This window comes from Budorcas taxicolor, chromosome 2 (assembly GCF_023091745.1).
Source record: "Budorcas taxicolor isolate Tak-1 chromosome 2, Takin1.1, whole genome shotgun sequence".
In the NCBI taxonomy this organism is placed as follows: Eukaryota; Metazoa; Chordata; class Mammalia; order Artiodactyla; family Bovidae; genus Budorcas; species Budorcas taxicolor.
This window is the reverse complement of record NC_068911.1, coordinates 175,068,045-175,095,509: the sequence shown is the minus strand read 5'-3', so window position 1 is coordinate 175,095,509 and position 27,465 is coordinate 175,068,045. Positions and strand designations below refer to the sequence as shown.

The 27,465-nt window shown below is 60.3% G+C and overlaps 1 protein-coding gene and 1 long non-coding RNA gene across 2 annotated transcripts; one reads left to right on the top strand and one right to left on the bottom strand.

Moving 5' to 3' along the window:
* Nucleotides 1–26,527, bottom strand: WNT4 (Wnt family member 4). Its single transcript, XM_052657954.1, has 5 exons — nt 26,451–26,527; nt 10,870–11,105; nt 1,358–1,489; nt 1,096–1,238; nt 1–468 (listed from the first exon to the last, which is right to left on the bottom strand). The coding sequence occupies exons 1-5, from the start codon at nt 26,525–26,527 to the stop codon at nt 1–3; spliced, it is 1,056 nt and encodes a 351-aa protein (XP_052513914.1).
* LOC128064936 (uncharacterized) lies at nt 16,771–18,172 on the top strand. Its single transcript, XR_008201025.1, has 4 exons — nt 16,771–16,862; nt 16,948–17,107; nt 17,294–17,428; nt 17,997–18,172. It is a non-coding gene; the product is annotated as an uncharacterized LOC128064936 (long non-coding RNA).
* Nucleotides 26,528–27,465: the final 938 nt, after the last annotated feature.

The window sequence follows — 27,465 nt, the reverse complement described above, 5'->3', positions numbered from 1 at the left end:
TCACCGGCACGTGTGCAGCTCCACCAGCCGCTGGCACTGCCGGCATTTGACGAAGCAGCACCAGTGGAACTTGCAGCTGCAGCGCTCGGCCAGCTCTACCTGGGCCGTGTGGAAGCCCCGGCCGCAGCACAGCAGCTCGCAGCCGTCGATGGCCTTGGACGTCTTGTTGCACGTGCGGCCCCGTGTGCCCAGCACGCCGCTGCGCACGTCCTGCTCGCAGAAGTCCGGGCTGGGTTCCAGGTACACCAGGTCCTCATCCGTGTGCGGCTTGAACTGCGCGTTGCGCGGCACCAGGGCCCTGGAGGAGCCCACGCGGCGGGGCTCCACCTCCGTGGCGCCGTCGAACTTCTCCTTCAGGGCGTGGCCCACCTGGCGGAAGGGCGGCACGGCTCGCCAGCACGTCTTTACCTCGCAGGAGCCCGACACCCCGTGGCACTTGCACTCCACCCGCATGTGTGTCAGGATGGCCTGCGGGGGAGGGGGAGGTGAGAGGGGCGTCAGGAGCTGTGGGGGGGTGGGTGGGGGCGGGGCTGGGGAGGGGCCGCCGCGGTTGGGGGTGGACCGCGGAAGGGGGCGGGCGAGGTTGGGATGCCGCAGGATGGGAGAAAGGGTGGCGCTTCCTCTGTCTTAAGCCCCTTGTGTATGCCACAGGAGCTGCTCAGCTATGTGGGGAACAGTCCAAGATACTGTCCTTGGTGTCGGGGCTGCGCAGGGTTGATGGAGGAGGGACCCTTCAGAGGGCAGTGTCATTGGAACCAGTGACAGCTGATGTGAGGGGAAGGACAGGGCTGCATTGCACCTGCCACTCAAGGACCCTCGAGGAGTGGGTATTGAGATGGCAGACGGTGTCACAGTCAAGGCCACGGTCCTGGCAGGGACGCAGAGCAAGGGGTGGGTGGTGTGTGTGTGACGGAGGGATGGAGACACACAGCTGTGTGCACACACGCATGTGGATGGCCATTCACACTCCGTGAGGCCTGCTCACCTGTCTGCCCTCTTGCCACACACCCCGCCCCACAGGAGGGGCCTGGCAGGGAGGGTTTGGGGCCCTTGCCGAGCCTGCCCTTTCCCGGCAGGGAGGGGGGCCCACGCTACCTTCCTGCCGGCCTCATTGTTGTGGAGGTTCATGAGGGCCCGGCTGGATGAGGCCCCCTTGCTCCTCTCTCGGACGTCCACGAATGACTGGGAGAAGGCCACCCCATAGGCGATGTTATCCGAGCATCCTGACCACTGGAAGCCTGGGTGGGTGGCAGGGCGGGGGGCACCCGAGACCACGGGTGAGTGAGGGCTTGGCCCAGGCGCCCCCCCCATGCACCCCCGGCCACCCACTCATGCCCTCCCCAGCGCCCCCACTCACCCTGCGGGCTGACCCCGTGTACAGTCCGGTCACAGCCGCACTTCTCCAGCTCCCCGCTGCTGCACGCCCGCGTCACCGCAAAAGCCACACCTGCCGAAGAGATGGCGTACACGAAGGCCGCCTCCCGAGTCCCTGTGGGAGGCAGAGGGGGGCAGGGCTGGGTCCCAGCGCTTCTTTCCCCTGGCACCCTCTTTTATAGAGGGGGGTCGATGGGACCCTCCTGGACGATGGCGGCCAGGGAGAGAGACAGCGAGACAGCGACTCTGTGGAGCCACGGGTTATGCTGAGCTGACACTCTCAGCACACCAACGACCGGACACAGCGACACCCGCCAGGCACTGCCCCGCGGTCTTCACACGTGCCAGGCATTTGTCCGCCCCACACCCATCAGTAAGTACAACTGTCATCCCCATTTTCAGAGAGATGAGCCAGCTCATCCCAGGCCACGCGGCTCGTAGCTGAGTGGCGCCGGTCCAGCTTCAGTGCTCTGAGCTACCCCCAGATCCTGCTCTCACGGCCTCTCCGGGAGATGAGTGATGCTAGCGTCCTTTTGTGAGCGACAGGGCAGGCAGGGAGAGGTGCATTAACGTGCCAAGACTGCAGGAGTCCCGGGGCGGGCCTGTCTGCCTGGCTCTTCTTGCCTCTTCTGAAGTCTCCGAGGGGGTCCCTCGCCCTGTGAAGCTGCCCTAGCCCCTCCTCGCTGAGGCTGGACCCATTTCTGAGACCACCTTGGTTCCTTAGACCTTTCAGGGTAAATGGCAGTAGCAACGGCCCCACCACTTACCAGGCAGGGCCACTGCCAGTGAGGGGGCGCCCTCTACCTCCGGGGAGCTGACCATTTCACAGGCGGCCCGGTGCAGGTCTGGGCAGGGGAAGTGGGTCCCAGTCGCCCGTCAGGAAGTGACAGAACCAGGACCTGAGCTCCGGTCAGTCCGCCTCTGCTCCCTGTCTCTTCCCTTCCGCCCCCTGACTTCTTGGTGGTTCTATTTTGGTGTCTGCCCGGTTTCTCGCCTGAATGGGTGTTTTTATCCTCCTAGGAACTGTGCCTCGGGGGGTGTAGCTGCTGTGTAGGCTCTTTCTGGGGATGTGGATGGTGGGAGGGGGTATATTTGTGTGTGTGTGTGTGTGTGTCTGTGTGTGTGTAGTGCGTGTGCGCACGGCTGGCTGGGTGTGTGACCGGACGGGCCCTGCACCTCTCCTGGGCCCTGTGAGGGCCTCTGTGTGCCCGTGACTGTCCCTCTGTCTCTTGTTGGAGTGTCTGTGTCCGCAGGAGCGGAGGGGGCAGGCTTTGGCCTCGCGGTTGGCAATTACCTCTGCGACACCCAGGTCTGTGCTCCCGGCTGCCCTGGGGAGCAGTCGCCGTGGTCAGGCGGAAACAATCACCTCCTGTGTGCCCGCGTCTGTGGGCAGGGGTGGGGGGCAGCCCTGGCCCCCGTGGCTCAAGACGCCCTGTTCTCGGTCCGGCCCTCGAGCGAGGGATCCTGCCCGCCGCCCACTCCCCGCGGCCTGCCCTCTACCGTGGCCTGGCCACTCTGGGCCGGCGTGAGGGGCTTGGCCAGAGCCGCGGGGGCCGACAGCCTGAGGCGGAATCCTCTCCAAGTTAATCGAGGTTAATAGCAGGATCATGTTGGTTGGTTTCGTGCTGTGGCCGCCCAAAGAGAGACGACTTTAGTTTCTGGTATTCCTGGTATTTCCAGGCCTGAACCAGCACAAATCTTTGCCCCAAAGACCAAGGGGGAAGGGATGGCAGGAGATAGGGTGGAAGGGACTGGCAGGATGGCCCTAGCTCCTGGCCGGGCGCAGTCCCGGCTCCTCTGCTTCTCTGGGCCCTCAGGCGGCCCCCAGCCTGCCCCAAGCTCTGGGCCTACCTCCTCCCCTGCGCGCTGGTCGCCTTGGGTGCAGGGCGCCCCGTGAGGTGCTCAGGGAGACCTCCGCCTCATCCCCAGCCAACACCCATCTGCCAGAACTTCAGGCCCCCCTGTTGCGGCCTCGGGAGCAAGGGCACTATGGTTCTCTCTGCTTGGGTGGAACGGAAGAGGTTCTGGAATGAAGATAATAGCATGAGCTGAAGCTTAGAGCTCACTCTGTGTCATGCAGTGTCTGAACACAACATCCCTGTGAAGTAGAGACTTTTACTCCCCATTTTACAGATGAGGAAACTGAGGCACCGAAGGGTGAAGCGACTGGCCCAAGGACATCCAGCCAGGAAGCGGGGGAGGCAGAATCAGACTCAGTCAGCCTGGCTCCAGCGTTTCAACCTTGACACAGTCCTGCCCCCTGGAGCCCAGAGTCCCCAGGAATAAACAGCCCATCTCTTCTCACCTCTGTGTACGAAGCCCTGAGCTGTGGGACCTGTCCAGTTCCTTTTATGGGTTCTTTCTGGGGGGATGGTGAGCAGTGCTCCGCACGGGAGCCCCCCCCCCCCACTACCCCCGCCCCCAGGCCTGGAGAATGTGACCAAGCCCCTCTGTGCTGAGAGCTGATGGCAGCGGTGGCGGCCTTTTCTGAGCAGCCCTGAGTCCCCATCCCTTGACTCCAGCTCTGTGGCTCCTCCCAGCTTCTCTCCTGTGTCCCGGATGGAGGCTTCTCACCAGTGGGACACCGGGCAGAGACCACTGAGACCCAGAAAAAGGACTGCGGTGCAGCGGTGAGGGCCGCGGAGTGGAGTTCCCCAGCAGCCTGGTAGATGACGGCTCCCTGGTCAGAGGGTTTGCGCATGCCAGCTGCAGGGGGAGGACAGTCCTGGCTTTGTCCTCCTGGGACGGCAGAGCCAGCGAGGGGAAGGCAGAGCACTCGAGAGTGCTAGCAGCTGCTCGCAGCTCCTGCCGTTTCCATAGCTCGCAGCTCCTGCCGTTTCCATAAAGCCATTTGCTCCATTCCACATCCAGCCCCTTTCTTCCTGCTCTTTTCTGTACCTCCTTCCCTGGCTCCAAGGGTCTAAATCCTGAGCGTCCTCTGGGTCCCACCTCACTGTCCTCTTTTCCAAGGTGCGAACGCTGCCTGCAGCTGGGAAATTCAGAGTCGTCCTCAGGATCCAGGGATAACTACCCTTTCTGAGGGCCTCCCACATGCCAGGGCCTGTCCACGTGCTCATGATGACCTGAGCCACCCAGCTCTCTCCAGCTCTGCTCCTGGAGGGAAAACGAGGCTGGTGGCTCACCTAGGGTCCCTCAGTCAGCCAGTGGACGAGCAGGAACTGGGGCCTGTGCTGTCCCGAGCACATCACATGCACTGTCTCCCCAGATGTTGGAAGGAAGGGCGTTTAAGCAGGAGGGAGTGTTGGGAAGAAAGGCTGAGTTGGGCTGGAGAGGAAACCGTGGGCACGGGGATGCCCTGGGGCACCAGGCAGGTGTCCTGGTGGCACTGGCATTCCGAGCATAGCTCACGTTTCCAAAGTGGGCCCAGCAGGAGTCCTAGGAGGAGGGGCAGGACAGGCTGGCCTCTGAGAGAGTCCTGACCTTGGTCTCTCCCCATCCCTGCCCCTCGCTTGACTGTCCAATTTCCTTTGCTATCTTGTCGGCAAAAGCTGTTAGTTTGTTTTTCTTGAAACCTTCTCCAGGAAGCCTCTCTGGATTTACAACACAACGTAGGACAGGGGAAAGAGTAAAGGCGCTGGAGCTGGACAAAGCTGTGTTGTGCCTTTTTCCAGTTCTAACATGGGGAAGATAACGCTGCCCCGGGAGGCCAGGCCCTGACAGTTCCTCCCACCCTCCATCACGGATTCCTGGGACCCTGGGTCCCCTCCCCGGCTGGCTGTCCACTCTGACTGTTTCGTCTTCTAAGTGTCTTGTGTGGCTTGTCTGCAGCCAGACGGGAAGCTCCAGGGGCCACGCTATCCCTCACCTCCTCCCAGTACAGAGCTGGCAGTGACGGGCCTTTCCCAGCTCCCTGGAAATGGAAAGGGTTATCGGGAGGAGCGTGGATGCTCAGCCAGGCAGGCCTGAAGTCTGGTCCCGGCTTGGTCACTTCCTAGATGTGAGATTTCGGTTTCTGTGTCCAAAGAACGGGGCTGACATCGTCCTGACCTCTTCAGGTGGGTCTGGAAATCTACTGACGTCAAACACAGGAAATGTTTAGTCACTGGCCCAGAGCAGGAGCTTGAGACAATAGCTGCTGTGAATGTTACTGTTGGGTGAAATTAATGCCCTTTTATTCATTCCCTAACAAATATTGGTAGGGCAGTTATACCCTGAGGGCCACTTGTCCGCATGTTGGCCATTGGGCTGAAAGCTTCCTTAGGGTGGAGGCACCTCCTCCTTCACCAGAGGGTTACCTGCTGTGAGCCAGGCCCTGTGCCAGCACCAGGGAGGCCCAGAGGAACCTGTCCTCAAGGAACCCCTAGTGCGGAGTATCTCCGGGGCACCCCCTCCCTAGGCCTCCTGTGACTTATCTGATGGCACCAAAGGCTGGCTCGAGAGGCCCCCTTCTCTGGTCCAACGTGATGTCAACATCGAGGACGAAGGTGAGAGCACAGGTGTCAGGGAGTTGCAGCCCAGAGAAGCATCTGCTCCCCGCCTCCAGCCTGATGCTGCCACCAGGAAGAGGCACCGGGACTTCCCTGGTGGTCCAGTGGCTAAGACTGAGCTCCCAAAGCAGGGAGTGTGGGTTTGACCCCTGGTCAGGGAACTAGATCCCATGTGATGCAGCTAAGACCTAGCACAACCAAAAAAAAAAAAAAAAAAAGATGCCCTGATGTTCGAACTCGGGGACTAGAAAGACAGCCTGGGCTGAATCTTCACTTGGCTGCAACTCATCACCTGTCCTGTCCAGGTGGCAGGCAGGGCCTGACGGGGCCTCAGAGCTCAGGGAGGCCGCTCTCTCGGGACAGGGGTGCAGTGGAGCTCACAGAGCGGGGTGTGAAGAGGCAGGGGGGCCCCAGCATCCTGCACAGAGGGAAGGAGCGGGGAGCCGAGGGGTTGGTGTCTTCCCCACCTTTCCACATCCTGCTCGGGCTAGCCCCGCTCGGAGACCCCCGCCCATCCTGTTCACGGTGACCCTGAACTTTGACTGGACCGCACAACCTCTCCCTCCCTGCTCAAGCCCTGGTCATTCGTCATTCCTTCCACAAATGTTTATCAGTTACGTGCGCAGATGCTGCCCCAGGCGCAGGGATCCGGCAGTGACCGGACCGCACAGAGGCCATCCCACATCTGGCCCTGAGCGCCTGCCCCGCCAAGAACCTCCGCCTGCCCCATTCCTGCCGCCCCCCGCCCCCTGCCGACTTCACCAAACTCCTGGCATAGTCTCAGCCCAGAGCACATGCCTTGGCCCAGACTTACACACTGTCTTTATGGGTCACCGTCTGTCTTGCCTCTGTAGGCCAGGAGCGGAGGGGGTCCACTGCCCGGGGGGTAGCGGGGGTGCAGGGTTAGAGCCGTGCTGCCTCAGGCAGCGCTGGCGGTAAGAGAGCCGTCCCCACCCCTGGGAGTCATTCAGGGATATGGAGACATCATCTCTGAATCCTGATGCGGGGACAAGGATTGCCCCCTAGCCACCTTTCCAAGGGATATGCCGCTGAAGCTTGGACACGGGATGGACTTTGCCCGGGTCTCTGCCTGGATCAGGTCTGGATCTGGGTGGGTTACACCCTCGGCCTGCTGCACCACTTGTCTCAGCTGTAACGTGGGAATAATACTACATACTTGGAGTTGTCGTGAGGGTGGTTGGACGCGAGGCAGTGCCCTCCACAAATGGAGCTACTTTTTTCCTCCAAGAATGGCCTGGCTCCTGGAGGGATCTGTGACCTATTACCTTTCCAGGTCTGAGGTCATGACCCCAGCCAGGCTGCTCATGAATCTGGGAACCGGCCAAGCCTCCTGACCCCAAAACCTGGGAGTTGTGAGAGAGGCCTGCCCAGGCCAGTTGCTGCCCCAAATCACAGTATCTGGTGACGACTCTATGAGTGAGCGCAGGGGAGGGTCCCACTGGCAGGTGAGGACTCCGAGGCTCGGAGGGTGGTCCCTCCCCCAAGGCCACGCTGCCCACGCTCTTTCCCCAGCGTCTCAGCCACCCTGAGAGGGATGAGTCCCTTCTCTTGTTCAGTGGGGATAGAGTAAGGCTTTCCCAGGAGGCATTTTACTAGGGAAGAAAATGGAAAATGCAACAGTGAGGAGATGGACGGGTGGGAAGAGCTCAGACTCCTCCAGAACATGACGGCCCTGGCCCGGTGTGGCTGCCCAGTATGACGGCCCGGTGTGACGGCCCAGTGTGACGCCCTGGTGTGACACCCTGGTGTGGCGGCCCGGTGTGGCGGCCTGGTGTGATGGCCTGGTGTGGCCAGCCAGTGTGATGGCCCGGTGTGGTAGCCCAATGTGGCCACCCTGTGTGATGGCCTGGTGTGGCCGCCCAGTGTGATGGCCCAGTGTGGCTGCCCGGTGTGATGACCTGGTGTGGCTGCCTGGTGTGACTGCCCAGTGTGATGGCCTGGTGTGATGGCCTGGTGTGGCTGCCCAGTGTGGCCGCCCGGTGTGATGGCCCAGTGTGGCCGCCTGGTGTGATGGCCCAGTGTGGCTGCCTGGTGTGGCTGCCTGGTGTGATGGCCTGGTGTGATGGCCTGGTGTGGCTGCCCAGTGTGATGGCCTGGTGTGGCTGCCTGGTGAATGCCCACCCTGACTCAGCCCTGAGGAGACTGGATGCTTGACTGAGTCACTTGGACTTTTAATCCCGAGCAGGCTCCAGCCAAACCTGGTCGGAGTCTCGGCGTCTCCCTGAGCTTGCTTGGGAGGGCTGGGCCCCCTCCCTGGTTCCTGGCGCAGACACAGGCGAGGAAAGCACTTCTCAGCAGGGTCCCTCACCAGCTTCGGGCTGCACCGATCTGCGCCTCCCCTCCTCTGCCCCTTGAGTCCGTGCCCTGACTTGCTCTCTGCCATTGGATGGCATCCATCGACTGTATCCTCCATGCCAGGCTCGGCCATGTGCTGGGAAGCCGGTAAATGAGACATCTGTCTTGCCTTGAAAGAGTTCAAGGTTTAGGGATGGAGGTGGGGGTGGGGTGGGGGAGAAAGCCAGCACAGGTCAGTGTGAAAGGTGCACTGAAAGCCACATGGGCACACAAGGTTGAGACAAAAGTGTGTGTGTGTGTGTGTGTTAAGGGAGTGAGAGAGAGAGAGAATTTGATGAGTCAAGTGGGTTAAAATGTAAATAGCTGGTGAATCTAGGTAAAGAGGCTACGGCAATTCTTCATAGGAAAAATAGAACTCATACATTCAGAGAACAAATTGGTGGCACCAGAGGCAGAAGCAGGGGGTGGGTAAAGGGGGCCAAAAAGTGCCAACTTCTAGTTATAAAAACAAATGCATCAGGAGGACGTGCTGTCCGGTGTAGTGACTATAGATAGTAATACTGTACTTCATGTTTAAAAGTGGATAAGAAAGGAGATCTTAGAAGTTTTTGCCACAAGAAAAAAATGTCTACATCTGTGTAGTGATGGATGTTAACTAGACTTTCTGTAGTGATCACTTTGTAATATATACACGTTATTGGCTCATTATATTATACCCTGAAACTAATATAATGCATGTCAATTATTCCTCAGTTTAAAAAAAAAAAGGAAGATGAGAGCTGACTGAATAAACCCGTCATATCCTCTTTTTATAAAGAGTATATGGGGGGACTTCCCTGGTGGTCCAGTGGTTAAGACTTCAGCTTCCAGTGCAGGGGTCATGGGTTCGATCCTTGATTGGAGAGCTAAGATCCCCGACGCCTCAGGGCAGCCCAAGATCCAAACAGAAGCAATATTGTAATAAATTCAGTGAAGACTTAAAAAATGGCCCATAACAGAAAAAAGTCGTTAAAAAATGAGAGTATATGAGAATTCCTTGTACTATTGTTGCAAATTTTCTCTAAGTTCAAAATTATAAAAAAAACAATTACCAAAAAAGTGGGGGAAAACCCCAGCATGAACAAAGAGCTCTGGAGCCCTGAGGAACAAAGCAACCCCGCTGCCTGCAGGAGCTGAGAAGATTGGAGGAGGGAGAAAGAGAAAGACTGGCGGAGAAAGAGGACTGGGTGTCTGGGTGGAGGAAACAGCACGTGCAAAGGCACGGGGGTATGAGAGCACCTGGCGTGTGAAACCCTGCCCATCTATTCACCAACCCTCCTGAAACCCAGAACACCTGTTGTGTGCCAGGGGCTTCCTAGGCCCAGGGTCTGCTGCTGAGCCTAGGATCTGGGCCTCAGCAGACAGACAGACACTCGGGTCCTAGGAGGGCCTCAGCTCCCCGGCTGCACCCTGGGGCTCTGCTTCTTCCACGAAGCAGCAACATTCAGCTGGGCCAAGCACGATCGTGCCTTCTTTGGCCCCTGCCAGCTCTCAGGAGAAAGGCTTCCAAATTTCTATCGCAGTTGGTTTCCAACAACATCTAAATGGTTTGCCACAAGCCCGGCAGTCGCAGCCTTCCAGGCTCACAGGTGCCAAGACAAAGGTTGGCCCAGGATCGCCCTCCTGCTGCCCAGGCACATCACGGGGCCCGTGGACAGTCGGTGGCCCAGAGTGTCAGTTTCACGCTCAGGAAGTAGTAGAAAAAGAGGAAGCTGGTTCACAGCGTGCCCTGGAGGACAGCAGCTTGACCCGGTGCCCTCCTGGGGAGCCTTCCAGTTGCCTGGAGCGTCCTCTATGCCCTGGCCTACCTTCCTCTGGCTTGAAGGCCTTCTCATACTCCTGGTGTCAGCTGAGGGCCTACCTCCTTGGGGGAGCTTTCCCCCTGAGCACCTGCCCTGGCTGGGGCAAGCTCCACCCCAGGCTCCCAAGGCTCCTGTGTCCCCTCACCGTGGGTAAGACAGAACACGACCTGGAGCTGGACCTTGTGGGCTCAAGGCCTGGCTCAGCTGCTTTTAGTTCTGTGGCCGTAAGCAAGTGCCTTAGCCTCTGGGTGCTGCAGTTTCTTCATTTGCAAGATGGAAGCCTGTCTCAAGGGGCCAGATGCGTTCGTATCACTTAAAACACTTCAACAGTTGGTCCCTTGCCGGTGCTATGGGTGTGAGGGCCACTGCCCCAGCTGGACTGTCAGTATTGACCTTGACCGTGAGCCTGGGAGGACAGGATCCAAGTGGTCTTCCCAGGGTCTCAGAGCCAGGCATGGTCAGGTTCCCAATAGGGTTTGTCAAAGGTACGGACGAAGGAGGCAGTCTTGCCTACGCGGCAGGCTGAGTGCTAAGGTAAGAACGGCATGGGGCTGGAGGTCTGGAGGCCCCGGATCTCATTTCTGATTCTGCTGTTCACCCTCTGAGGAGCTCCAGGCGGCTCCATCCTTTCCCCTGCCCGAGTCTTGGATTCTGACTCTGAAACAGGATGATGACCCCGGGATTGAAGATGCTGCCCAGGGTATTGCGCTACAGTGTCGGTGAAGGAAGGCCCTCCTGCCTCCGACCCCTGCCTCCGCTGCATCCTGCTCACTCCCGGGCCTCCACCTGCCATCCTGTGATGAGCGATGGACCGGTCAAGCCACTCCCAAGCACATGACTCCCCTTCCCGCCCCCCGAGGAGACGGCACCCGCATGAGCCCCGCCCTCACCTTGCGTCACCACCTTGCCGAAGACCGGCAGCGAGTCGAGCGTGGAGCAGTTCCAGCGCCGGTTCCGGAACTGGTACTGGCACTCCTCAATGGCGAGCTGGGCGCCGCGGCGCACCGAGTCCATCACCTCCAGGTTCCGCTTGCACATCTGCACTTGCCTCTGGATCAGGCCCTTGAGCTTCTCGCAGGTCTCCTCCTCGGAGATGCTTCCCACCGACGACAGCTTGGCCAGGTACCTGCGGAGAGCGGGGTGGGGTGCGGTGGGACGCCAGGCAGAGCGCCTGCCCCCCTCCTTCCACCCCCAGGCGGAGGCCCCCCGCCCTGTCCAGGGCTCTGGGAGCCAGGTGCCCCAGCGATCAGGCCCTGGCTTCTCTCTGGGTCCAGGGACAGCCCTCCTGCCTGGGCGGTGGGGGGCGCAAGTGGGGAAGGGCTGTCTTGTACAAGGCCTCCATCTCGGCTGGAGTTAAAGGAAGCCCTAGGAGAGCCGCTGACAGCCTCCGTGGGATGCCTCCCCGCCTGGTGGCCCCCTGGGCCATGGGCATCTGGGCCCCGATGTTACACCAGATATTGTCCCTGCGTGTCGAGATGCTCTCTGTCTGGGAGCCTTGGAGCCACTGTCTGGTCTGCTGTGTCTCTTTCCCTCATCCCCAGGCAGGGACCCCCGCAACCTAAGCCCACCTTCTGGCTAACCAACGGCCGATATCCTCATTGCCAGCCATTTCCCAGACCCCCAGGCAGAGACCAGCATCACAGTGGTGGCACTTAGGACAGTGCGTGCAGTGAGGACTCAGGGCTGGGGACGGCGATGAAGGAGTGTGAGCTTTGAAAACAAAGTGTGCCGGGCTCCCCGCTCAGCCTCTGGATTCTTTACCACCCGGGAATGAGGCACCAGCACTTGCCCCACCTCACAGTGTTGGAAGGGGATCCCAGGCCAGATAACACGGCTTTCTGTCAAGGCACTCTGCAATCAGGCGCATGTGAGAGGGGGCTTCATTGCATCCATTTCAACAGACAGAGCATGACTGTTTGACTTTGTAATCTTTTGACCACACCACATGGGATGTAGGATCTTAGTTCCCCAACCAGGGATCAAACCCACTTCACCCCCAATCTATGAGTTGACAAATATTGTGCCCATTTCATGGACTCCAACATAAAAGCTAAGAGGGTGACATGCCCACGGGGATCCAGGTAGCAAGTGACAGAGCCGAGCTTCAGACTCCTCTGACCCCATGGGCCTTTCCCCTGCCTGTCCTCCTCCATAAGGGCCCCAGAGGGCTCTGCCCTGTCTGATGACGATGGCTTTGTGATGTGGGCCTGGATGTAAGGGGCCCCGGAGCAAGATACGAGGACGCTCACTGGGGTGGGAGCAGAGCTGGGGAAAGACCCTGTGAGGAAGAAAAGGGGTTTCTCTCTCAAGGGAAGAGTGTGCATTCACTGAACACCTACTACGTGTCAGGTCGTATTTCAAAGCAGGGAGGTGGCCATCGGAGTCACCCAATTTGTAAGGAAGAGCAGCCCTACATTGCATCTGGGTCTGGATGACCCCGAGGCTTGTGCTCCAAACTCTGCCCCTGAACCTGTCCCCACCCACCCATCCCAGCATCCTTGGCTGAGGCCAGTGCACGTAGTAGGCGCACAAGTAGCACCCTGATGGTGGAAGGAGAGCTGAGCGGTGACTCTGGAAGGTCTCCTTTTCCTCCCCTGCCTCCCTTTCTGCCTCTTCACTGGGAGGTGCCCCTGCCACCGCTTAGGGCAGGGCTGCCAGGCGCTGCCTCCCAGGTTCTTGGAGATACAACAGAGCACACAGAATCACAGCCTTCAGGAATGAGACAGCTGGTCTGGTCCAGACTCCTTATCTTACTGGTCAGCTCAGGGAAGGAAAGGGACCTTCCCACCAACTTCCCACAGGAGACTCAGACCCCAGCTCTACCTACACTCAGCCTCAGCCCCAACCTCACAGATCAGGGGCTCTGAATATAAAGAGAGGAGGTGTCCCGCTGCACCAGACTCTACAGTGAACCAGCCCAGCAACCCAGGCCTCCTTGAGGCAGGAGCAGTGGTTCTCCGGGGTGGAGGTGAAGATGCTGGTGCGTCTCAAAAGGGAAGCTGTACAGATTTCTATCAGAAGAAAGATAAAGGGGGAAGGTCACTGCTCTGGGACTCAGTTTTCCCACCTGTAATGTGAGGGGGTGACCACCAGTTGTGGCCAAGTCAAGGAACCGTTGTCAGGCCACTACAGGGATCCTGTGTGAAAGATGGTCTGAGCCAGGCCTCAGACGATGGGGTGTGAACTTGACATCTGTTTGCCCAGTGAAGGAATGAATAAATGCACGGTACCCAGACAGAAAATCACACCGAAATCCTAGTAAGACAAGGGAGATTTTTATGACAATGGCAATAAGAATAACTAATTTGAAGGGTGAGTGCCGAAGAATGGATGATTTTGAATTGTGGTGCTGGAGAAGACTCTTGAGAGTCTCTGGGACTGCAAGAAAATCAAACCAGTCCATTGTAAAGAAAATCAACCCTGAATATTCATTGGAAGGACTGATGCTGAAGCCGAAGCTCCAATACTTCAGCCACCTGATGAGAACAGCCGACTCATTGGAAAAGACCCTGATGCTGGAAAAGATTGAAGGCAGGAGGAGAAGGGGGCAACAGAGGATGAGATGGTTGGATGGCATCGCCGACTCAATGGACATGAGTTTGAGCAAACTCTGAGAGATAGTGAAGCACAGGGAAGCCTAAGTTGCTGGGGTCGCAAAGAGACACGACTTAGCGACTAAACAGCAACAGCAATGGCCCTTAATCAGTAAAGCCTAACGCTTCACTTACGTGATTGCATTTAATCCTCAGCAAGCCAATGAGCTCCCATTTTACAGAGGTTAAAACTGAGGCACAGATACTTTGCCTTGTGTGCAGTGTCACACAGCAAGTAAGAGGCAGAGCCAGGACTTGCCCCTGGTTTTGCCTGACTTCAAAGCCTTTTGTAGAGACGATATTCTTTTAAATGGCTCAAGGACTTGAATGTCACCGGTGGGCAGAGGCTGCTGGGAGCTGGGTTCATTGGACCTAAAGACACGGGCCAAGGTGTAGATAGACAGTGGGCTACCTGTGGGTTGCCGAGCTCTCCCCACCGGCAGTATACCATCAGCAGCCGGATTCTTTTTGTCGGGCGTGGGGGCTGGACCAGAGTGATGGTTCTCAAATCTGACTGTGCAGCAAAACATTTGCGGGCTTTGCTGAAAGCGCGGGTGTCTGGGCCCCACTCCAGGCGGGGCTTGGTGGGTATGTGGGCTTTGGAACACATTCCCCGCAGTAGCAGTGAAGCCAGGCTGGAGGGGTTTTAGGGGAAGCCCATGGGTGACCACTGGTGGTGTTCCCTCCCCAGTCCCCCAGGAACCTGATTCTGGCGCCCTCTCTCCTCACGGCTGCACCGCCCCCCTGCTTGCCGGGCCTCCCTGCATCCGGCTTTCCGGGAAGTGGAGGTGATGATTTTGATCCCCAGGCCGCTGGTGCGATGCGGCTGCTGCGTCTTGCCCTCAGCTGATTTTTGGATGTGCCGCGACGCTGAGGCTCTCGCCCTTCCCTGGCAGCTCGGGAGGTGGAGGTGGGTGGTCTTGGGGAGAGGCAGTTCCCCCCCCGCCCCCACTCCCCCCATTGCCTGCCTCCCGGGAGGCTCCCAGTCTTTGCTACTGAGTCCTGCCCAGAGGAGGCACAGAGGCTTGGTAGCATCCCTGTGAGGCCTGGGCAAGATGCCTGAGCATCTCAGAAGGGAGACAGGGGTGGAAAGATGGCTGAGGGTCCGCGGGACGGTGCCTCTGCAAGGGGAGGGGGCTCTGTCTGGGTCCACGGTACCCCCAGCCCAGCTGTGGAGCTGGCACTGCTTGGCACTCTTGGCCTGCAGGGGGCGCCAAGAGCCTGGCTACTGGCCATGGGCCAGGTCCATGTTGGGAGGCCACCCAGTGATGGGGGACTAGGAGTTGGGCCTACAAGTTGGATCCTCTCCTGGTCAGATGCCAGAGCTGGCTTCTAGGAGAAGGTGGGGGGGGTGGTGACATGGGGGCACAGAGCTGGCCGGCCCCCGCCTCCGCTCTGCCCGCTTCTCGTGTCTTGCTGAGGGGCTGGGGGAAGGGGAGGGCAGGTGGTGCGGAAGCTTGGCTTCTGTGTCCAAGGTGGGGGTTCTCCGGGCAGGGCGAGCAAGCAGGGGAGGCCTGGCGGAGCCACCCACCTACAGTGCGACCTTGGACCAGTCCCCGCCCTGTTGGAGCCTGTCTCTTCAAAGTACTACTGCAGGCGAAAGGGCCAGAGCCCGCGGGGATGGAGGGGTTTAAGCCGCAGAGGCCTCTGGCCCCATCCCATGTAGGCTGATAGATGGAGGCCCTGCCATTGAAGGCGGGGGACATGGACCAGCGGAGCCCCCTACTCTCCGCCCACCCTCCGCCTGCCCCGCTCAGAACTCAACGAGGGACACAGGCTGAAATAACAGTAGAAGGGATTTAGGGGTGAGCTGCCGGCCTGCCACGGCTGTGAGTCACCGGGACGGCTTCCAGGAAGAAGCTGAGAAAGCTCTTCCGCTGAGGAGTGTCCCTGCCCCCCAAGGCTGGCACCAATGCCCACCACCCTCGGCCCCTGCTTTCATCTGGCCCCTCAGCTGACCCCTCCCATGGGGAGGCCGCACAGCCCTAACCCCCTCCGATTCTCTCTTGCCTGGAAAGGGTGGGAAGTCAGAACTGGAAATGGGACTGGGACTGGAGAAGGGGCGGGGGGCTTAGGACCCCAAGCCTCGTGGGCCCTGGCCCGCACTGCTTCTTCAGTTAGGATGCCTGGCTTCATTTTACAGATGAGCAAACTGGGGCCCAGAGTGGGGTGTGACATCCCAGGGTCACACAGCTAGTGAGCAGCAACGCTGGAATGCAAACCCAGCTCACACTGGGACCTTTTCTCCCCTGCACCCCGGTTGTGGACCTGCCTCGCTTGACAGCTGCAGGGCGTCACGCCCCGCTCGGTGTGTGTCCAGCCTGTGGCCTCCCCAATGTCCAGCACAGGCTGTGACCATAGAAGGTGCTCAGTGAATGCTTGCAACATAGATGGAGGGCCCTGTGCTCACGAGGTCCCTTCAGCTCCCCTCCTGCAAAGTGCTCAGGAGAGGGGAGGGCAGGGGTGATTGAAGAACCTGGGGGCTCCTTGGCCATTGGGCCTGCTGAGGACTTAGAGAGCCCAGGGGGCAAGGCCCAGTTGGCCCCAGGGGCCTCAGGAATGCCCTCCCCACACTCTCAGGTGGCTCAACCTTTCCCCCAGAGACACGCGTGCTGCTCTCTGACCTGGGGCTGGGCTTGGCTCAGATGTCAAGCGCACAGGCCATTCCTGGGGAAGACGCGGCCAGGCGGCGGAGGGCCTCGGCCACCCCTGCCTCTTCCCTCATTGGGGTTACATTGCCCCCGTTTAGGCTGCTTCCGGCTGCTGCTGAGCACAGGCTTAGCCATTTGCCACCCACTGCCCAGGGCCACCTAGGACTCCAGCCACAGCCGTGCCATCAATCAGGTTACCCCCCCACCTCCCCACCCTGGGCTGCCCCACTGCCAGCCAGCGCGTGCCCGTCTCCTCCCGCAGGGGCTCGGGGTACGCCAGGCTCCTCCCAGGAGGCCCTCCCTGTGGCCCGTGCTTGCCGCCTGCGAGGCCGGAGGGCCGTTGGCCCTGCCAGGGAGATCAGATCCTCTCAGCCACCTGCTGTTTTCATTAGAAACTAAAATTAGCTGGGCTTGTCCCAAGCTTTTCCAGGTTTGTTGGCTTAAAAAAAAAAAAAAAAAAAAAAAAAAAAATATATATATATATATATATATATATATATATATATATATATATATACACACACACACAAATTCCTAGAGGAAAATCCGCACCTCTCCGCCTCCTGCCCCGGCTCTGGCTCTGCGCAGTCAGGAGGACCAGGGACGGGAAATTGCTGGAGCGTTTGGGAGGCCGGGCGGGTCAGTGCCCTGGGTCCCGGCCCGTGGTGGGCAGGTGGGGGCTGGGAGGTCGGCCCGAGCCTCTCTCTGCCCCCTCCTCCCTCAGGCCTCCCTGTTGCCCAGGCCGCATTTAGAGCCTCCCGAGGAGCGGTCGTGCCTGCTGGGTGACACCAGGAAGGAAGGAGGCCAAGAGACTGGGAGGAGGAGCCCGAAGGAACCGGGTGCCTGCTGATCAGAGAGCCGCCTGCCCAGGGAGATGCGGCCGGGTGAGGGAGAGAGGGTCTGCGACCCATCTGGGGCCCCCCCGGCACTCCTGGCGGGTGGGGAGTCCGTGGTTTCCCAGGAGCCGTCCACATCCCCAGCGGTTTTCAGGCCTCGGGGGGGCTTCTGTACCCGCAGTTTCAGTCGCCTTGGTGGCCCTGTCCCGAGACTCTCATCCCTTCCCGTGGCAGGTGGTGCGAGGCACTGCCCAAGAGAGATGGACAGACTGGGTCAGCATCCTGTCTCCGTGTTACTGGCGGCAAGAGAGGGGCCGTGTCCTCCCCTCTAGGATGGGGCGAAGAAGCATTCGATCTCCGGAGGCTGAGGTGGGTTAAACAGGCACACAGCAGGCACTCCTCTCCTGCTGGCAACACGATTATATTATCGCTATTCCGTATCATTAGCATGTTCATCAGCAGCGTCAGGATCCGTGCCCTCCCAAAGCCTCTCCTTAGTCCTCTGAGCTGCCCCCTCTTCTGGGGGACCCCAGGCTGGTTCAGCTCGTTTGTCTTTGGCTTGGCTCCATCCGCTCCCTTCCACCTGGGTTCCCAGCCCTTCTTTCAACTGAGCATCCCAGAGGGCAGGACACGTGCCCTTTGGGGACAGTGGATCACTTCAGCCTTGATCCCAACTGTGGATGGTTGACGGAGTCTCCTGATGGAGTCCTCAGAGAGAGAGGGGGTGTTCCCAGTGGGTCTGGCCTGTTAGGTGGGTCCTCTAGGAACGGGTGGTCTGGGGACTCGGGGGATGGTGCTGTTAAGAGATTCGGAGCTGGGGACCCCGGCGTGAGGGTGGCAGGGATAGTGGTGTGCCCAGGACACCTGGAAACCATTCTTGGGACTAGATGACAGGAAGAGGGACCTTACACCCCTTGTCACTTTGCTCCTCAAACAGCAGTCACGTGCTCCACTATATCCTTACATGGACGCGTGTGTGCTAAGTCATGTCCGACTCTTTGTGACCCCGTGGACCGTAGCCCGCCAGGCTCCTCTGTCCATGGGATTCTCCAGGCAAGAACATGGCAGAGGGTTACCATGCTCTCGTCCAGGGCATCTTCCTGATGCAGGGATCAAGCCTGCGTCTCCTGTGGCTCCTGCATTGCAGGTGGGTTCTTTACCACTGAGCCACCGGGTAAGCCACCTTACATGGATATAGAGTCGTAAATTCATGCAGGATTCTCCAGGTGGGTATCATCCCCTCTGTTTTACAGATGAGGAAACCGAGGTTTAGAGAGGTGCGTGTTCAAGGCTGTGCAGCCATTCAGGGGTGGTCAAGACTTGAAAACAGGTCCTTCTGGCTTCTCAACCTGGGCTGGCTCATCAGGCTCCAGCGATGGCCCAGGGCACAAAGGACTTGGTGGTTTGGCATCAGTGGGCACCGGTCTGAGGAAGGCAGTCTTATTCTTCCATTCTCTTTCTAGAGACCCTGTGTCTTTCCTGCCCGACAGTGAAGGCGTCTTTCAGGGGTGAGGGGTGCTGGAGAGGATGATGGCTTGGAGGTTACGTGGCCGCTCGGACAGTGTCTGAGTCCGTGACCTCTGCAGCTTCTCAGGCAGTGGAAGGAGTTGTGGCCGTTGGCCGGAAAGCCCTGCAGGGGTAGCCAGCGAGGAGGGGCTGGCCCTGGAGATGCCCGCAGGGGCCGTGGGGTGGTGGGCGCTGCCTGCATGCCACTCTTCCCCCAGATGGAGCGCGGCTCCATAGAGCTCTCAGTGCCCACGTCAAGCTCTCTCTGCCCCCAAGCGCTTTCCCTCAGTTGCGAGCGGAATGACAGCCTCCCTGCAGCCCAAGGCCCTGCTCTTGTACCCTAGGGTGCTGTCTGCTCGGCCCCCCTCCCCGTCTCCTGGGATCCCTGGCTCCCTTTACTCCCCATCGTCAGAAGCCTCAGCACCCCGATCTTCTGTCTCTCTCCTTATTTTTTTTAATGTGTTCAAAAACATCTACTGAGCAAGGGGTCATAGCACGCACGCAAAACGGGGTGGTCTAGCTGAACATGTGTGACGAATCAGCATTGAAGTATTGTGCATGTTTCATCTCTACCTCAATGAAAAAAAGATGGGTTATTGTTGCAGTGTTACAGTCCCAGAATTGTCTGTCTCTTCCTCCATTTCGACATCTCACTCCCAGCCCAATGTGGCCCCCACGTCCTTACCTGCCATTCCTGGCATCCCGCCCCACTCCCCATTTCTTATTTCCCATCTCACAGGATTTGTTCCCCGGGGAGCTGGTGGCTGACTCAGGGCCAGCAAATAGCAGCTCAGACCTGAACCTGGCTGTTTCCCGAGCTGCGCCAGGCGGGGAGAAGTTTCCTTCTCTCTCTGGGGGAAGGTGTGGCTGTGGGCCCAGTGGGCGTTGAATTTAAGGCACTTCCTGACCGTGGCTCGCCCCCGAATTTGCCAGCAGAGAGCGTCTCCCTTGCAAAGACCCATCTGACCCTCCTCCCTGGAGTGCCTTGCCTGCCTTGGAGCTATCAAACTGTTGAGTGGTTCTCCGCAGCTGGGCTGGGGGAGTCCTAGGGAGGGGTGCCAGGAGGGATGGGGAAGCCGCCTGAGCTGTCCAGAGGGCAGTGCGGGCTCCCTTGAGTGAGGCTCATGCGCTGTGTCTTTAGGTTTCTAGCGAGTTCCTTGGCCTTGGTGCACCCTTGCTCAAGGCCCAGGCCTGGGGGAGCCAGCGGCTAAGCCCACACTCGCACCCCAACAGGGCTGGCGGGAAAACCTGAGCTCCTCCCTTGTCGCTCATCACCTCCAGCAGGGATGATGGGCAAGGGGGGTGGGCTGCAGGCCTGCTTTCACCTGCTGCAGGGAAAGGTCCGGAAAGCAGTCAGAGACCTCGAGTGGCGTTCCAGGTCTACCACTGCTGTGCCCTGTGACCACCAGGTGCCTAGCACGGCGCCTGATGGAGAAGCTGTCTGGACAAGGAAGTGCTTGCCGCCATCAAACAGGGCTCGCCAGCCACTCGCCCTCCTGCTCGGAGGCTCGGTGTCCCTGGAGGAGGCTGACTTGAGCACTTCCAAGAGCCTCTGACTCTGATGGCTGAGATATCCTCTCAGCCCCGGGATGCCAGGACAGCCAGGCATCCCTGACTCAAGGGGGGTACCCTGCGTGCGGTCTCCAGTCCTTGGAGAGGAGTTCTTGAGATCCAGGTCTACAGTGACTTGTGTGTGAACACAGTGAGAAACGGTCTAAGAGGACCGTTTGGAGTCACAGCGGCAAAGAGGCCCCTCTGGTCTCATTGGCGGTGTCATGCTGCTTCTAAGGGGCCTCTCCAAGTTCCCTTGTGAGCTGAGAGCTGTCGGGGGGGTTCCCTCCCTCCTTATACTCCCCGCCATCCCCCGCCCTTCGCCTCTTTTCTCAGACCAGGTCCCCTCCGCTGCGGGGGTTCTGACTTGGCCAGGGAACTAACGGAGCTTGGTTTCGAGTTTGCCAGGAGACGGGGGAGGCAGAGAGGGGTTGGGAGGGGGAGAGGGGGAGCTGGGGGTCACGGCAGGGAGCGAGCCTTCTTCCAGCTTTGGCTGGATCACAGAAGATGCAGCTCAGGACTCAGAGATAAAACCTGGCAACTCCTGTGGAAATCTGGACAGCAACCATGGGGTCACAGCCCTGCCTCCCAGCTGAGTCCACCGAGTGGCTCTTGCAGGCTTGTTTGGAGTGGGGGTGATGGGGTGGGCAAATGTCACTCCCCGCACCCCCCTCATCGGTGGCTCCCTGGCCAACTCCATGCCCAATTGGCTCAGACCAAGCCCTTCTTCCCAGAGCGGGGGACAAGAGGATGAGGCTTGGTGCAAATGCTCAGCTCTCCCAAGGCACCCACAGGGCCCAAGCTGGGCGAGTTTCAACAGGTTTGGGGAGCACTGTCTTGTCAGATGCTGAGTTGCTCAATTGCTAATCCAGGGTTGAGGGAAGAAAGTCAAGCCACGGCAGACAGCTGGGCCGTGATTGCTGCTTGAACAAACCCCTCAGGCAGGCCTGGTCCCGGGGCCCTGAGAGGAGGGTGAGGGGAGAAAGTGCTCTTAGCCTGGCTCTGAGTGGGTGCCCTGGCCCAGAGCTGCGGGTGGGCCAGAGCCGCGCATCTGCTGGCCGACAGCCGCGTACCCTGACACCCACTTTGGCACACCTGAGCATCACCGGCGACTCGGGGCAGTAGGGCAGAGCCTCCCTCCCACTCAGAGGGGGAGGGCCCACATCGGATGGGGCCTGATGCGACAGCAACTTAAAACCCTCAGGAGCGAACAGGCCTGTGCTTCCTTTGTTCATGAAATGTTGACTGAGAAGCTACTACAGGCCCGGCAGGTGCCAGGCGCTGAGGCTGCTGGGAGGTGTTCATGCCACAGCCTTGGCCTCTGGAAGTTTCTAACCGTGCAGAAGGAGCCACATTATTTGGAAATGGCAGCCCACTCCCATATCCTTGCCCGGAGAATTCCACGGACAGAGGAGCCTGGTGACCTACATACAGTCCATGGGGGTTGCAAAGAGTGGGACACGACTGAAAGATGAAACAACAACAATATATGATAGGAAACAGTTCTCTAAGGAGAGGATGGAAAACCACGAGGTCTGGACATCTGAGAGCGAGTCAAATGCTGCTCCTGGTATGCAGGATGCCCCTTGGGGAAGCCACCGCACCTCTGGGCCTTTGAAGTGGGGTTGGACATGGACTCCCTCCTCTGAAGGGGAAGGGGCAGAGGTTATGTGGCTCTTATAAGGAAGTGAAGTGAAGGCGCTCAGTCGTGTCTGCCTCTTTGCGACCCCATGGACAGAGGAGCCTGTACCAGGAGCTGTACCCCCAGCTCCCCCTCTCCACCTCCCAACCCCTCTCTGCCTCCCCCGTCTCCTGGCAAACTCGCAGGGGTCCCGGCCTGTACCAGGCTCCTCTGTCCATGGGATTTTCCAGGCAAGAGTACTGGAGTGGGTTGCCATTTCCTTCTCCAGGGAATCTTCCCGACCCAGGGATCGAACCCGGGTCTCCCGCATTGTAGACAGACGCTTTACCATCTGAGCCACCAGGGAAGTCTTATAAGGAAATGGGTGTGAAAATGCTTCGTAAGCCATTGATTCTCAACCAGGGGTGATTCTGCCCTCCAGGGACATTTGGCAAGGTCTGGGGACATTTCTGGTGATTCCCTGGCTGGTGGGGTGTGTGTGGGGGGGAAGGTGGGGGGCAGGGCGCTACAGGTGTCTGATGGGTAGAGAGGCCAGGGATGCTGCTAATCATTCAACAACGCACAGCACAGGCTCCAAGTACCAACAGAGAGAAATCCCAGTGCAAACTGTAAAGAGCCATGGCATGCCAGTGATTGTAATCCAACGCCCAGAGCCGCAGGAGGGGACCCACGGGGGTGCGCATTTGCTCTTTAGAAGGGAGCGGGGGTTTCAGCCAGAGACTAGGGGGACACTTCCTAGGGCAGACAGACCACGCCTTTAGCTGCGGGGCTGGCACTGCACATCTTGGCTGGCTCTGGCTGCACCCGGCCCAGAGCGCCAGGCGTCACTCCACTCGTGGGCAAGGGAGCGGCACCACACTCCAGCGCCTGCTGGGTGAGCAGGCCCATGGGAACTTGGCCGGGCGACGGGGAGGCATGCCTGTGAGGAGTCGGATCCAGCGTGGAGCGATATGCCCTCCCCAGGGGCAGCAAAGGGAGCTCCTAGCAGCATCCCCTCCAGCCAGCAGGGTTTGCCCAGGAGCCGAGCTGGCCTTCCTGGCTTGGTGAGGCTCTTGCAGGGGCCCCGGCTGAAAACCGGGGAGGCAGTAGCCTGGGATCCTCCCTGTGTGATTAAAGTCACAGGAGGTAGATGGCAGTTTCCCGAAGGCCATTTCTCTCCATCGTCTCTGTAACCAGGAGTATAGCTCAGTGACAGCTGCCACCATTCCCGGCAGCCTCGTCCACGGCTGCCCTTTCCATCACTGGCTCTGTGCTCAGCATGCCATGTGCACAGGCTCTCTGTAGCCTCAGCACCCTCACGTGTCTGTCCCATTTCACAGATGAAGAACCCGAGGCTCAGAGAAGGTAAGTACCTTGTCCGAGGTCACCCCTCTGGTCAGGGGCAGACCTGGGATGGAACTGTATGCCATCTGCCCTTGCCACCCTGCTGGACGACCTGTGAACGTAGCACAGGCCGCCTGGCCGTGCCTACTGGGCCTCCGAGGGGGCCCCAGCTCAGCACGTCACCGCCTTTCTTCAGGAAATCCTCCTTGATAAAACCTTAGTTTATCTATTCTATCTTAGTTTATCTGTCTAACTCTTCCCATACTTCCATCTGGGGTTCAGAACAATCTGCTGAGGATTGTGGCCCAGAGGGAAAAAGAGACCATCCCAGGCCACCCAGCTCTGGGGACCAAGTCTCCTGACTGCCAGCATGGCCCCAGTGCCAGGGGAAACACTCAGAGACATTTACAAGCCCAGGTCTGTGGAAGATCCAGGCCTTCCACTGATGGACCGTTTCATCCATCACTCCCTCTCTCCCTCCCTCAGTGGTGGGAGCTGCCACAAGCTGTCAACTCACTCCTGGTGCCAGACACAAGTCTAATCAACAGCTTCTAGCTTCTCTGGGCTTGCCCAGGCCTCAGGCTACAGAGCCCTCCCAGCTCCAAGCTCCATCCTGCCCAACAGCTGCACGCAGCGGGACACCTGGCCTCTCTGCCAGGCCACCCGCCCTACGGAGACAACAGACAGCATCAGCTCTTGCAACCGGCCAGCCAGCCGGCCCTGGCTGAAGCCTGATTCTAGGTACTGGAAGGGGAGGGACACCCCGGCCTTGCCCCTCTGAGAGTGCTGCCAGCCATCCTCTTGGGGCCAGACCTCCAGCATGGCTGGAAAAGACACAGTGCCAGCCATCATGCCTGGATGGACATCTGCCTGCCAGAAACTTTTCCTTCTACAGGCAGCTTTTGGGTTAGACGCCTCTGCCATTTACCAGCCAGGTGACTCGGGGCCGTTACCTCCGTGATGCTCAATTTTCTCCTCTGTAAAATGGGATTCAGGTGCTGTCAGGATGTAGCCAGCACAGGAGGATCTATTCTAATGATCACTGTTAGGACTCTACAGCCTTCAGGCCAGGTCCCCTCCATGACCGCTCCAGCTCTCACTCGTCTCCTTCCTCCGACAGCTACCGCATGTTCACGCTCTCAGGCATCCGTGGCCTGCTTTTACCTCGTCTTCCTCCAAGCTCCTTGGAGGCCCGGCTGTGACATCTGTTTCCCCCAGAGCTGGCCCAGTCCCTTGCCTGGTGATGGACCCATTCTTGGAATATGCCCAGAGATCTCTTCTCCATCACAACCTTTCTGGATTGGTGGGGGTCCTGGGAAGCCCCTTGTTTCTCCTGCCTTGGGCCGAGCAGAGAGACCCTTGGCTTGAAGCCCGGGGTGGAGCAGGAGCGAGCTGGGTCATCCGGAGACCTGCTACATGGCAACCCAAACCATCGCGGCTGCAGAGAACAGGTTTGCCAATCTCCCTTCTCCTTCTAGGCCGCCCCTCTTCACCCCACCCCCCACAGCGCAGCAGGAGAACTGAGCTGTTGGAATTCCCCACGGTTTGCATGACCCAAAGCTGGAGCGGCCTCCCTGGTTGGGATTTGGGGCTTGGATGTGGCTGAAGGTGGGTAGTGACACTACCTGGGCCATGCTGGCTTAAGTTTGGGACGGCTTCAGGGAAGGAGGTATGTCACTGCCTGGAAGTCAGAACATCTGGGATCAGTTCTCTGCTCTGAGATGAGCAAGTATCTTCCCCTCCTGGGGCCTCAGTTTCCTCATCTGTAAAATGGGCCCAAACACTAGATGCTCTTGAAGAACTCCACTGTGGATGTCTCGCTCTCCCCAAGGCTTGGGTCAGACCCTTGAACTGTCACTTCTTCTGCCTTTTTGTAGCCCTCAGCCCTGGGCCAGTTCTTACTCCTGCTAGCTTTGGAGACCCTGGCTCTGAACCCATGCTTTCCAGGGACCATGAACTTCCCCAAGTCCCAATCAGCCCCCCTCCTTGGCTCTGTGACCCCCAGGCCCCACTTGGGGTGGGAGGATGGGTGGCCTGCCGAGGGGTAGCAGGAAGAGGTGGTGGTACCCTGCCACTGCCACTGCCCCTGAAGTGTTAATCAAATTAAGTCTCCAAAAAAAACAAAAGCTCCGCAGCCACTTTGGGCTGCCTTGGAGGCGCTCACTCTCGCTCTCAGAACAGCTGGGAGAATTCCACATCACCTCCGTCCCCCAAGCCCTGGGTGGCTCTGACCCCAGCAAACGCACTCCTTTCAGCCTGCAGGGCCCCAGCGGCCGCAATGACCTCATAGCAACAGCCATTGGACACTCGGGGCAATTTCGTGGGAGATATTTGTTCTTTGGTCTTGATGCAGAGAGAATTTTTTCCTCTCCCACTGTCTCCATGGAAACCCCAGCTACACTGTTGGCTATCCCCCTTCCCACCTCATGCTTTTCAGATCAATATTGGAGCTTGGCTCCCCACTGACTGCCCACGGCGGCCGATGGGGGCAGAGTTCTGGGCAGAAGCAATGGGGACCAGGGTGAAGCCTGGGGCAGGGGTGAAAACCATCACTAAGGGGGATGAAGAAGGGATCCAGGGCCCTCTTGCTTCCTTGTTCACCCACTCATGGAAGCTCATCCCTTTAGAATCCCTCACTGCCCCCAGCGAACCTTCAGCCCCTTCCCAGGGAGTCCCAGGAGCCAGGCCCAGTCAGGGAGAAACAGGTCACCAGCGGTCACTGCCCCCCCTTCTTAGGTGAGACTTAGGGAGCCGGGGGCTGCTGCCTTCTTAAAGCTCTGGACAGAGTTTCTTCCTGCTCCAGGGAGAACCAAGGCCGGCCAGCGCCAGCTGCCGGAGGCCGGCCGGTCTCTTCCCTGCTTCTATCCCGACTCCTGGGCCCCCAAGCAGGACAGGTCCCTGCACGCCTCCGGCCCAGCCGGCAGCGCCGCGCGGGCAGCTGGGCGCGGGGAGCTCACTCCTGGACGTCGTGGGGGATTAACCTGCTCTTAGCAGCCAGGGCTCTCGCCCGTCATGCGCTTCCTCGGCGACCTGTCAGCCCAGCTGGGGCTGCGCCCCGCACCCGGCACCCCGCCCCTGCCGCCGTCCCGCGCTCGCGCCCCTTGCGCTCCCGGGCTCCCCAGGCCGCCTCGGGGTGCGGGCGGTCGCCGCCACTGAGCTGGGAGCCGGACACGGGCAGAGGGGTGTTCAGAGGGAGGCCGGGGCAGTGGCGGCGGCGGCGCACAGGGCGGTCGAGCCTCGCGTCCCGCGGCCGAGACACCTGCCGGGCGCCCCCGCGCCCGCTGCCCCCCGCGCCGCCTGGCACCGGCCGCGGCCCCCGGGGCCCGCCCCGCCCCTGCCCCCGCCCGGCCCCGCCGGGTCCGGACTTACAGCCAGTTGCTCGCGGCGGCCGAGAAAACGGCGAAGACCAGGAGGCGCAGTGAACGCAGGCACCAGCGGGGACTCATGGTGCTGCCGCGGGCGCCGGCCCCGGGCAGCGGCTGCGGCCGCGGGGGCGGGTGTGGGGGCGCCTCCCGTCCGGGCGGCAGGTGGGCGCCCCGCGGGCGGGCTGGGGCGCGGCGCCGGGCGCGGGCCGGGGCGCGCGCGGCGGGGCTCTGCCTCCGTGCCTGCCGGCAGCCCTGCCCGCTGCTGCGCCCGCTGCCCGGCGCGGACCAGACTGTCAGCGCCGCCCCAGAGCCGGGATGCGGCGGCAGCGGCGGCGGCGACGGAGGCGGGCGGCCGGGGGGGCGGGCCGGGGGCGGGCCGAGGATGGGGTTACCTGGGCGGGCCCAGCGGCCCGGGACACCCGCCCCCCCCAACCCCCGGGGGCGGGCCGGAGCGGCGGCGCCCGTGGACGCCCTGGCCCGCGGGACTGGCTTCTCCCAGGCCCTCCCCGGCCGGGTGCCCGGGAGTCCTTGGGGCCGGAGCCCGCTCTAGGCACGCCTGGCTGCGCGTCGCCTGGCTTGGCCGGGCGAGGGAGCGGCGCGCCGGCTGCCCGGTCCCCGACCGAGCCTGGGGGACAGGCGGGCACAGCTCCCCCAGCCCGTCGCTGCGGGCACTGCAGCGCCGCCCCCCGCCGCACCCCTCTGCCGGAGCTTGGGAGCCCGACCCGGCCCGACCGCGGCGATCCCGCCCGAGCGCTGCTGTCGCTCGAGCGCACCTAAGCCGCTGGCGCTCCAGGCGCCCGGGGCCGAGCACCCAGGCTGCGCACCCGGGAGGTGGGTGCCGCCCGACTACCCCTACTCACCCCCCCCCCCACCCCCACCACCGACACCCGCCGCCAGGCCCCTCCCTGCCTCCCGGCCGGCGCGTCCTCTGGCCCGGCCCCTCCCTGCCCTCACCTCCCTCCAGCCTTCCGGGAGCTGGACGGGGCCTCCCCATGGTTCGGGCAGCTTGGGACAGTGGC